This window comes from Manacus vitellinus, unplaced genomic scaffold (assembly GCF_001715985.3).
Source record: "Manacus vitellinus isolate BGI_N305 unplaced genomic scaffold, ASM171598v3 scaffold_32_pilon, whole genome shotgun sequence".
In the NCBI taxonomy this organism is placed as follows: Eukaryota; Metazoa; Chordata; class Aves; order Passeriformes; family Pipridae; genus Manacus; species Manacus vitellinus.
The window spans coordinates 4,979,193-4,991,575 of record NW_021940460.1 but is presented as its reverse complement, the minus strand read 5'-3'; the positions used below and the strand labels follow the sequence as shown (position 1 = coordinate 4,991,575).

The 12,383-nt window shown below is 47.0% G+C and overlaps 1 protein-coding gene across 1 annotated transcript in view; it reads right to left on the bottom strand.

The window, feature by feature from the left end:
- ORAI2 (ORAI calcium release-activated calcium modulator 2) overlaps positions 1–12,383 on the bottom strand; it is a 14,613-nt gene continuing 2,230 nt past the window's right edge. The window contains exons 3-5 of the mRNA XM_018076742.2: positions 11,221–11,266; positions 8,807–9,047; positions 1–3,349 (exon numbers count right to left, since the gene is read on the bottom strand). Of these exons, the coding sequence (XP_017932231.1) occupies positions 2,804–3,349; positions 8,807–9,034 (774 nt within the window). The 5' untranslated portion in view covers positions 9,035–9,047; positions 11,221–11,266 and the 3' untranslated portion in view covers positions 1–2,803. The remainder of the gene's footprint in view (positions 3,350–8,806; positions 9,048–11,220; positions 11,267–12,383) is intronic.

The window sequence follows — 12,383 nt, the reverse complement described above, 5'->3', positions numbered from 1 at the left end:
GGATTTTCTAGTGCTGTAGCACAGAAACACCCACCTGGACAACTCCAACATCCCTACTCCTTCCTTTATGGATGAACTGCTACGGCTGGTACCACAGGTAACCTGTCTGCAACACAAGTCTGGACCTGACAGAGGTGAAAATGCAAACAAGTTGAAAGGAAGAGAGGCAGGAGCAAGAAAAGCAGATGCTGTTGTTGGGAAGGGAGAGGAGTTACAGCACAAAGGTGATCCCAGAGAGATCCCAGATGCTACAGTCACTGAGCAAAAATACTCTCAAGGGCTTCTCATGGAAGGGAGAACTCGGTGCCCAGAGAGACACAAGACACAGAGCTGCAAGCAAAGATGGGAAAGCATGTTATTATTCTGTTTTAAGTACATTTGCCCCCGGGGACACCATCCCAAACCATACCTCAGACTCCCCCTGGAGTAAGGCTATCCCACTCCAGTCACAGATGCTCTGCCTTGAGACTGATCTTGAATCCAATCCCACCAAAGCCTCAACGAGTTATTCTACAAAAATCAAAGCACAGTTTCTGCTGCATTTCTCCATTTGCTGAAGTTCATTATACTTGCAAAAAATTAAATTAACAAATTGGCTGTTTCCAAACGAGCTGCATTGCTTTCACAGCACTGTGTGCACACGGGGGAAACTTTTCCTTTTAAATTGCAAAAATGGCTCAATGCTTTCCTCGACAACTTCCTGAGCTCCTCAGTACACAAGGGTATTATTAAAGGAGAGTGCAAAGTACAGATGAGAGACTCTTCCCATCTGGTCTGGCTCTGGCCTCACAACAGAAATTCTCCTGGGGGAAGAGCCCACATGTGCATTACTAGGCAGAAAACTGAACTCTGATTTTGTTGTATAAACCTTTAATTTTTATTATGGTAAAAAGAGGAAGGGAGAGACGGCGGATTCCTGGGGAGTTTGTATGAATTTCAGGACCACCCACTTCCTGGAGGACACTCCTCATTTTTTTGCATATGCACATGAGTACAGATTAGTCATTTAGCACACAAAGCCTATTTTTCTTTGCTGCACATCAGCCAATATGGTACATGCCAACTGCAGCAAGAACAGCAGATGAAAGCCACAGACACAGTGCTAAGCAACTTGTTCAGCAACGCTCACATTCGCATGTAAACATGAGAGATGAGAGTTGGTTTCCCAAGGCCCTCACCAGAGAGGAATATTGGGATAGTCTCACCCTGCTGCCCTGGGGTTTGCGTGTGCTCTCCGTTCTGGGAAGCTGACATGTAATAATACACTGCCATTAAGTTTCTCAAATCCCAGTGGAATAAGGGACCAGGGTTAAATAGAGCATTACAAACATCCTTAATGATTTCAGAAACCTATAAGGCCTCAGAGACTCTGAAACTGCAGTTTTTGAGTGCAGAGGAGGAAATCAGCACAGGATCAGGGCCAAGAAAATGTGCTTATGCTTCTTGCAGCCCTGTGTGGCAGAAAGCCTTACTTTCCCTTCAAAGAGCTCATGATTGCAAAACACTCTTTTCCCTCCACAAAGTTACCAAAAATCATAAAATTGTTTTTTTTTTCAGAAGTTTTTCACCCACAAGGATGCTACAGAATTTACAAGCTTCCCTTGCTAAGCAACACAGACATGCAAGTGTCACTGTCTCAGCTGCTGAAAAAAGAAATGAGCTCAAGGGAAATGGATAGCTCTTTAATGGCACACAGCATTCCTGCCGGATCCAGCTCCATCAGGCTCGCCAGCACAGCTCCAGGTTCCACCAGAGGAGCTGCCTGCTTTGGTGAAGGGAGAAGGAAGCCTTCATTTCTGACAGGAAAATGCTACAGCCAATTGAAAAAAGCTAAATGATGGAATAGACAGGACTGGGCTTGTTCTCTCCAGCAAAACAGGCAAAAGGCATCGCAGCAACACGTGAATGAAGAAGACACAGCAACAGATTTGTACAATATCTGCTGTCACTCCTTACCTCCTTGAAACTCGCTTTGCTAGTCCTTCAAAGTTTTGTCTCATTAAATTCCCCGGCACTGTTCTGTTTTAAGAATGTCCTTGTTAAAACTAAAACACCTGTAAGCCTTCCCTGGGCACTCCTGCCTCTTCTTGGGAAAAAACACATGATCTTGGCACTCGTTCGATCTAAAGTGACAGACGCTGCTGAAGAAAGTACGAGAGAACTTCCCAGCCTCCTGCAATTCAAAGTTCTACACCCCCAGCTGTAAAAACATAGTAAAGAATAGCAAGAAAAGAACAAAAAAAGCTAAGGCTGATTTCTTTCAGGTTATGTATTTATGGAATACTTGCTTTGGAACAATGGTGATCAACACTTTCAGTTTCTGTTGTGCTTTCCTGGTTGTCCTTGAGTCAGCTGCAGGTACCCACGTTAACCAGCTCTGCTCTAGAAATGAGCAGCCAGTTAATCGTGGCTGCACTGACAGCCAGGGAGTTCTGACATGTAAAACAGGTCCTACACACACACACACACACACTGGCTGTTTGGAAGCTGATGCAGTTTTACTTTTGGCAACAGAATATTGCATTTGTAAAAAATACAGATTTTTGGCTACCTGAACCAATGTTAAGGTAAAGTTTTGACCTTGAACTCCACGGCAGTGTCAACTCAAGTACCAAGTGTGTAGGACCAGAATCAGGCCAGAGACCCCAGCATGTGAAACAGCACTAGAACCCACAGCTAGAAATGGCAGGCAATTAGCATTTACATATTGAAGCCTCAAGATAATCCATCACTGGTGCGTCCCACCAAGTAGCAAACCGGGTGTTTTGCCCTCAGCCCCAGCTGAGGGGGCGTGCAGGCTCTGTCACACCACCTGCATGCCTCTGTCATGCCCATCTAACTGCACTTTGAGTTTGTGGAGCTCCTCGATCTCCCGGTTGTGCCGCTCCGTTTTGTGCCGCACCAAGGAGCGGTAGAAGTGAATGGTGAAGACGACAAAAATCAGACCCACGGGGACCATGATGATGGTGGAGACCAGTGCTGACTGCCACCCCGCGTGGCTGCTGGGCTTCTCCACGTTGGTGGTCTCGTTCTTCAGGATGGAGCCCACAGGCAGGAATTTTATCCAGCACAGCAGCACGACCTCCGCGAGGAACAGGAGGATTCCCAGGACGGTGGAGAAGCCCCAGGCCAGCTCGATGTAGGGGTGCATGCGCTCGTGGGGGGACTCGCTGATGGAGTTCAGGTTGTGGATGTTGCTCACTGCCTCCACGTTGGGCAGAATGCAGGTGCTGATGAGCAGGGCGAAGAGATGAACCGCCACGAGCACCGTCGTGCAGGCACTGAAGGCGATCAGCAGCATCTGGGGGTACTTGTACTGCACCTCCAGCTGCACCTCCACCATGGCCACCTGGAACCAAGGAACAGAGAGCTCGTCAACAGCTGCTGGCTTTCCCTCTTTTCAAGGCTTCCATCCAGGAAAGCATCCTTATTCAGGAAGAACACCTAAGGTCAAGTACGCGCTCAAGCGCTTTCTGGAACGGCAGCCAGGATGGATCACTGCCGTTCCTCACACAGTCTGTGCCTTGGCCTTCGTGAGGCTCAGGAACACGTTTCTAACATAACACGTCTCTCCTCGCAGCCACGAGCCATACGAGCTGCATCAACCCCAACACACAGCAGAAGGAACTCATTAGACGGCACGTGGGGCGGGGAGGCAGCCGACAGCCTGCCAGCCCCCCCGCCCCTCACACCTTCTCCTTCCGCCCCTCACTGCGGCGGCAGCGCAGGAAGTTTCCACTCCGGGTGTGTAAAGAAAAGCAAAACCAAGCAGCTCCTCTGGCCAGTGGCCAGCCAGGTTTCACTGTCTCCCCCTCCATGGGAAGCACGCAAGCTACTTTATAGGTTAAGTCAGCCCGTAGTTAAAATAGCTGCCTTCTATTCTCAGAACAGTTTACGTTTGGTTTTATTACAAATATGCCCAGATACAAGTTATTTATATCCTCAAATTTCTCCCTTGAGGGCTAATAACTTACTGATACACTCAGCAGAAGTGGACAGCTACTGGCTTATGGGTGTGCTCAGCAACTCAGAGAGGAGTCTCCTTCCCAAAACAAGAGCAGGTCTCTAAGGCTATTTTTTCTTTAATCAAATAAAGCTTAAGAAGCAGAATATGTGCAACAGAGCAGGAGGCTCTTCTGAGATCAGAACTAGAGTCTAGTACAGGCCTGGGAACTGGTTTAGCATAAGAATTTGTACAATCACTTAACCTACCTGTGAAGTAAACCAGTACTTCTCTGTGATAGCATCCCTGAAAGGACTGCACAAACCTTTTTCACTATGAGAAGCCACAAAAGCAGTGAACAAGACTTATCAAACAGTCCTCTCCAGCAGCTGGCTTGGATCTGCAGCTGCACTTCATGATTTGCAGAGATATTAACTCTCCTGGCAGCAGGCAAAACGTCTGGTGATCCCAGGGGATCTGCTGCCCCGGCACGGCACAGCTACATGGAAAGAAGCCACACTTGGGTTCCTGACTCAGGGCAGTGCCTCTCAAGACCATCATGACAAGGCAAAGTCTGAACGAGCAGCTCAATTCTTGGACACTGAAGCATTTTGCAGAACTGACTCATGATTACTTTATCCAGACTTCACATGAGACACCCCCCGAGCAGCCATTTCGGGCTCTGTATAATCACCTGCACCCCTCACTCTGGCATTACTTGTTAATAATATTATTTAGGCACTGGAAGATTAGGGGTCTGCCCGTGTTCTCCCTGTTGGAAGCCCTGAAAAGGATTAAAGGGGATGGAAGCCAGTTGGCATTACTGCTGCCTTACCTGCATTTACTCTGAAATCATCAGCAGCCTGAATGAGGGGATCACAGTCAAGTCTGAACACATTTAGAATCATAGAATGAGACAGGTTGGAAGGAACCTCTGAGATCAACAAGTCCAACCCTTAGTAACAACCAAGATATAATATGTGGCAAATGGTCTACAAGCCCAGATTTATACTTTCAGAAACTATTTAGGATTTTAGAGACATGAAAAATATCGTGGCGGTTCTTGGATATTCCCAGCCCTTTGTCCTGATTATGAACATGTGGAGAGTTTACTTTGTTTGTTTGTTTTATAGGTTCCTGTTTGCAGTTTACAGTAGTTCTTGTTGTACAGCAAAGAAAATATTAACACAGGATTGGCCTTCTATCTATTGCAAGGTCAATTTAATTAAAACACATTTCACATGGCCTTGTGCATGTTCTCTTTGCAGTTCCCCTTTTATTGATTTGAGAGGGAGGAGATCAGACTTATTCTCTACGTACAATGAATTTGTACAGCGCTGTGGTTGCCAGTCACACCCCATCAGCCAGGAAAAGCTGCAGGTATATTGTTCATTAAGTGGGTGCTGCAATAACCAGGGACGTGGTATTCAGCCAGCTGAATGGGAATTGTACCTGCATGTTCAATTTATAGCTTTATATTAAAGCTGAAAGCCTGGCTGATGTCAACATATCAATTTCTGCTTGTTATCCTTCACATGAGCAGCACTTTTCAGCTAATTGGATGTTTCCTCCCAGACTAACCTATTCCCTAGGGCTGGCTTCAGCTGTGCAATGTGATGAATTTTTAACACTGACTGATGGCTCAGTAAGAGGTATTTCAGGGGAAAACATCAACAATCCAGATAGTGCAGCAAGGCAGAAAACCAGTTCATTTAACCCAGACAAGTGCTGAAAAGGTGAGTGAGCTCTGATTGCTTTACCCTGCACAGACTGTCATGTCATTTCCTGACCGGGATAAGAGAAAGAGGACAAGCTGACATAACCCATTTAAAAAATTATTAAATATGCTGCCTAGCCTGTAAAACTATTAATATGTCATGTTTGATACAATTATACTCTTTCATGCAACAGCCCCCTTATTTTAACCTCTTCTCAGAAGCCACTTTGCAAGGCTGAGCACTGTGCCAAGCCATGGAATATTTCGGCATAGGCTTAATTTTAAGCTTGAGAATCATCCTGTTGGACTCCAGGCTCACAGGACCGAGCGCTCAGAACATTTCAGAATTAAACTGCAATTAAATTACATGCAACGATGGTGGGTTTTAGACCAGTACAGCCCCGATTATCCACAACAAAAATGATACTCATCTTGAGAAATTTAGACCAGGACAGATAATAACAGGCAAAAGGATGACAAATGGCTTAACATAAACCATGACACATTCACACAGATGGTTTGGCAGGCTGTAAAAATCACTCCAGTAGATCTGTTAGGGTTTTTGTTTTGTCTTTTTTTTTAATCAAATACATATCCTGTAGCGACTGGACAAGTATTGAGAAGATGGATTAGCAGTAACAGTTCTTAGTTCCATCAGGAAAATTATTAAGGAGGTCTCCTAAGCTCCCTCTTAATTTCCTTTATCTGCAGCCTCCTCGGGGCAAATGCAGTCACCCTACAACCCATCTCCAAGCAGACATGGCACTGGAATGACCCACATCCTCCTGATCTGCCCAACTCTCTGCCAGAAATACCAGAGATGGTAAGGAGGAAGGTTTGCATTATTCTGCAGCCTGTCCAGAAGGAGCTGGATCAGAGCCATCGCCTGTTGATTAAATATCCATCAGCTCGCAATCATTTTCAGCCAATATGGAACTGGCTTGAATCAAACACACCGACAGGGAAGTAAATAAAGCAATAGCCAAGCCCTGAATGACATTTGTTTACATAGTTAAATGCACTCAAGGCTTCAGGGAAACTATTTCATAGAATCACAGAATCAGTTAGCTTGGAAAAGACGGTTAAGATCATCGAGTCCAACCTTTCCCCCAGCACTGCCAAGTCCACCACTAAACCATGTCCCTGAGTGCCACGTCTACACACATTTATCTCAAAATAACTTCTTTCATCAATAGCCAAATAGTTGCTCTCAATAGAGTAAACATCCGTGTACTAAATACCTACATGCCAAATTACCAGAGGAGAACCAACCCAATAGGAACAAATACCTCAGCTGTCAAAGGAAGGTCCAATTAGCTGGGAAAAAGCTTGCTAATAAAGACAGATTTTGCAAGAGATTTTATGTCTTACTGATTTCAGGAGTACCTCTTATATGTTGGGCTGGTGGTCATAATGAACAGTATTTAGACCTGCGTGTTTATTGGACTCGCATTTTAAACAGTTTAAGAGAGAAAACAAAACCAATGGTTAACTTTGTGTGTTTGCCAAGGACTTCCAGCAACTTTGTGTTGTGTGAGCTGAGAAGGCATGCTTTGTTTTCAATGCCCTGCAGTGTGGGTGGGCTGCAAGCCCCCGAGTCCCAGTGATGCCAGTGACAGCACAGCCCAGCACGGACCCCTCGTGTGACCATGCTCGTAGATCAGTCCACAAGAACACAAAATGCTAATGTAATAACCATGTTAAAGAGAATGGTCACAAATGACTAACATGGAACCCCAGAGGCCCACAGGGCAAGCACATGAGAGGCTTTTCCAGAGTAAGGAAACTGAGTGAAAGGAGTCTACAGGAGAGCATCCAGCTTTCTCAAAAGAAGGGACCTTCTGCCCTTGCAGCACACAAGTTTGGTCACAAACCAACAAAGACTTTGTGAAAAGCTTTTATGAGCATCTCTTGCACACAGACAGAGAGCGGAGAGGACAGAAAACCCTCCCAAGCACCCTCTCCCCCTCCAGTCTGCTCCCACTGAACCCCCCACCTGCAGCTTGCCAGCTTCACTTTGGGTGACCAACTTTGTCATCCCAGACTGCTGAAATGTTATGGATGATTCATGGTCTGGGGGGCTGGGGGAGGAAAAAGCAGCGGAAAAAGCTAAAATAAAACAAGAAAGGCTATCTGGAAAGATCTGTCTTCCCCTCACAGCTTCTGAGCTGCAGGATGCAACATCCTCACATCGTGTCCCATGCACCAGGCACTGCCCTCTGCCCCCCTGCTGACAGACCTCAGGAACAACCAGACCTGCCCATTTCCTGAGCAGAAAACCTCCCCCAAACTGGTTTCAATCCTCACTCCCAGTAAGCAAGAAGCAGAGGGGAGGTAAAGGGGCTCACACTGACACAGCAGAGCTGTGTTTTGTTAACACCACAGCTCGAACAGGCCTGAGCACTGGACCAGACTGTCTCTGTCTTGTTTATTTGCTTACTCCTGACACAGTTTTGACCTATGCAAATAGCTTCCAGATAACACCCGAGTGCAGCACAGCAGAAAGCAAGCACCAGGGATTACTTCTAATAGGCAGCACTGACAAAAATATACCAGGTTTGGCTCCCTTCAGGCTACAGAGCCCTCTGACACGAGTCTCAGGGCCTTTTCTCACACCTCAGTGTATAACACGATCTCCCTGATCGCGCTATGCAAACTTCACTTTGGCAGACTGCGACCCAACCTCCACCTTATTTTAGACACCATGACCTGAGAAAACACACACAGAAATTAAAATAATGTTCAGGACCACAGCAACCACAGGGGCCTGGAGGAACTCCACGCCCATGAGCAACCTCACCCATGGGCAACCTCACATGTAAAGGCAGCAAGGGATGAACGGCCTCAGGGCCAAAGGAGAGCTCAGGTCCTGGACTGTTTAGCATTGCTGGTGGAACACTTGCAGGTAGGGGATTAGTATTTTTAAAGAGCTGACTTGGGAGTGTGTGGGTTGTCTTAGCTCATGTATCAGTGCTGCCTTGAGAGAGCCAGCCTCAAACTTTCCAGCAGCAGCCGAGACAGATGCCTCCTGCCTCTTCAGGAAACAACAGTATGTCCTGATTCTTCCCAGGAGGAAAATGCGGATTAATAGATGATTTTAGAGAGCCAAAACCTTCACGATTCAGAAAGCTATAAAACACACATACCATGGCAAATCCAGAGAGCAGAGCAGAGGTTCTGCTGGAAGCTTTCAGTTTGGCTCGGCTCAGGTACAATTTTCTCCAGGAAAGGGCTTGAACAGAGTGGTGGTTTGACGTGACCAGTTCCAGGTAGCTGCGCCGGACCCAGTCCCGGTAATCCATGCCCTTCGTGCCAGGCTCAGAGCAGCAAGCAGGGGTGGAGGGATCCACTGGGACGTTTAATTCAGAACTCATGGTGAGACAAACGCTGAGGGAATAAAACAGTCACGTTCAGGCAGACAGGACGAGCATCAACTACTGGAAAAGCTACGGTGGAACAAAGTTCCCCTTGGTCGGTGGGAAATGATGGACCAAATGCCATCACACTTGCAAGGCACAGAACTGAGAAAGGACAGTCCCTAATTGCCAAAAATGACCATAGGAACTAGGGAAGATTACACAGGCAAACCCAGAAACTACTCCAGCAGGAATTCAGGAAGGCTGCACAGCATCAGGCTTTTCATTTCAGAGCTGGCACCTTGACTTTGCCCTCTAATTCCTCCTTGCTAATAAAAGAATTGTTTTACAGATGACACTTTGGCAATAGGACCCCTATCTTATCATTTTGTTTTGAGATGACAGTTCATTTCCCAGAGCATCATGGACTGGCTCCAAATGCACCTCCTAAGAGAACCAAAGTAACACCAATTCAGGGAGTCACTTTTTGCTCGTTCTTTGGAAACAGTTTTTCTCAGTTAAACCATTGCTCCTCATGGCTCATTTTAGATGGGCACAATTGTTCTTCCCCAAACTCCCCCAAAAGGCACACAGCTGATTGCTGTGTAGGATTAACAAGTGAACTTCCCAAGCTTTTGCAGTGGGAAGTTCAACTTCCTGGACTGCTCACACTCCATTTATCAGCCACATCTGACCAAGAATCCTGTTCCCTTAATTCTACCAGTGGCTCTGAGCACGGGGAAAGGAAAAGACAATTCCAAGGGGAAAATGGAGCTGCTTCCAGGAAATTTCATCATCTTCAGATTCAGGAGATTACACTGAGAGATGTATGAAAGCAGCAAGACTATTTCAGGTGGTGATTGCCACAGATCCAAGTGCAGGGTCCAAACCACCCTCCTTACACCACCACATCTCACCAGGCTGCTGCCAAATGGCTCTGGTGATCTCTGTGCCATCCATAGACACAGGGCAGGATCCATGGAATGTTTTGAGCAAAGAATTCTCAACTCTGGCAAACATCTGAAACTAGATGTTTAATTCAGCCTTCCAAAGAATGGAAACTACGATTTTCCAGTTAATCCCCTCACTCACAACTCCGCCATTGACACTAGAACTGCATGTTCTGGCCATAAAATACTCACCAGGTCCTAGCAGGAGGAGATGCCTGCCCAGAATCACACCTGGTGTGGTACTAATTAGTCCCAGCACCACACCTCAAGGTCACAGGCACCTTGCTGCTCACTCCCACACCCCCCCCCCAGGTCTCCACATGCAGGGGACACATGGGGACAGCTAATAAAGCCATGGCTGCTGTGAGATTTGAAGAAGTGGCAAAGACCAAAAGGACATCAACTGCCCAAAACTCTAAATGCTGTCACTAAAAGGGAACAAAGCTGCTTCAGGCACAATAACAAAGATTACACTGCAGCAGCAAACGAAGCATTGCAGGTCGCAAGACTGTCCCTCCTGAACACGGGGGGCCTTCAGGTACCAGCCCCCTCAGACATAATAAGGCTGGCAGCAAGAGCACAAGATCATTCCTGGGCAGTTTTTTACAAGGCCACCATTACATGGAGAACTCCAGGATGGCTCCTGACCTGCTCAGGAGTTTTCAAAATATTAAAAAAAAAAAAAAAGAGAAAGGCATGAAATAATATTCACACAACAATATAAGCAAAAGAAAATAAGAGGGACAAACCTTCCTTCTTGCTCTGTGTTTTCAGAAAAGGCAAGAATCACCTATTTTACAGAAGAAGAAAAAAAGCCTCCTGGGAGGATTGGAGGCAGAAACAGCCTGTGAGCAGCAAAATCATGAAGCTGTTTCCTGTGACAACATCCTGTGTGGATTCTGCAATGTGTGGCGTGGAGGGAATTTACAGACTTTGTCCCCAGCTGATACAGTGATGGCCTCTAGTCTGCCATTTATTTTCACAAAATACGTAGGAACTTTTTATGTAGGAAGCTTTGACCCCTGGGACAAATTCCATTGAAAAGACAAATAAATGCAGAGGTTACAGAGAGAGGGCAAGAGTACCCAATCACATCTGCTTCTTTCATTAGAAAAATAAGCTAAAAATACCACAAGGATGAATTTTCACTCTGGAGCAGCTCAAGAGATGTTCTCAAATAAGTAAACAACTTCAGAATAAAATCCATAAACACAAACGTAGCCCAAACAAGCAGTGCCAGGATGGCAAACTCACCTTGCTAGCTGTGGACATGGAGGGAGTGGGTGGAGGGCTCCAGGGGCTGAAACACAACAAAAGAAGCATTTTGCATGCACTCTATCTGAAGCAGTTTTACTCTGGAAATACTTCTCAGATAGTTATCTGCATCCGGGGAGGGTTATTCTGAAGATATCACGCTCTTGCCTTGCAAAGTTAAAGGTTCAGCACACTTGCTCTTACAGAAATAACTGTCCTACAGGGTTTTACTGCACATGGAGTTTTGGATGGAGAATGAGGACTTCCCCAGGAGACTTCTTCCTCTGCCAGCTCTGGCAAAGTCCATCCCAGCTGCGTCTTCACTCGTTTCCATTGCACCATCAACGCATCTGACCCCACTTCATCTCACACTGGTAAGACAGAAACCTCTCCCTAATTGCTCCCTCACACTGATCTTGTTACCCTGCCCCAGGGAAAGCTTCTGCCATGCCTCACATCTCCGTGCCCTGCTGCAAGCACACAAGCAGGGATTTCTCCACAGCAGGGAACGAAGACAATGCCACAGGGCGAGATATTTAGATCTGTCTTTGCAGCACTGGCAGCTTCCCTGCCTGGTTTTGGGATGCTGGTCCCCTCCTCAGACCCAGATTTCTGCCTCACACCCCCAGACTGGTCAGTGGGTTCGCACCAGTGCCTTTCTTCCTGGTATAACATCATCCAACCCCCTGCAGGCCGTGGCTAAGCCAAACCCCAGGCCCTGCTACTGCTCTTCCATGAGCTCAGGCCCTCTTTGCTATGGGGAACCCCTTTCTATGTCCCCTTCTGGCTCGGGGCCCCCCAGAAGCACCCTTGGGGTGTCACAGCACCCAGGCAGGGTGTGAACACCCCACAGCTGTGACCTCTATTAAGCAGGGGATCACTTCCCAAGCAGGATGTGATCCCTCACCCCATCACCACAGCTGGGATCCTACTCACAGGGCACTGCCCGAGCAGGGGATTTCTCATTCTCCTTCCCAGCTACCTTCAGCACACCCTGGGCAGGATGTAAGGGAGGATCTCCCCTCCAACAGCACCCTCGGACAGGGGATCCCCCAGGCCAGGATAAGACCCACTCACAGGCAGAACTTTCCCCTCCAACGGCAACCCGGACACATCCTCCCTGGGCAGGATGAGACCTCCTACCACTGGATCCCTACCCGGCA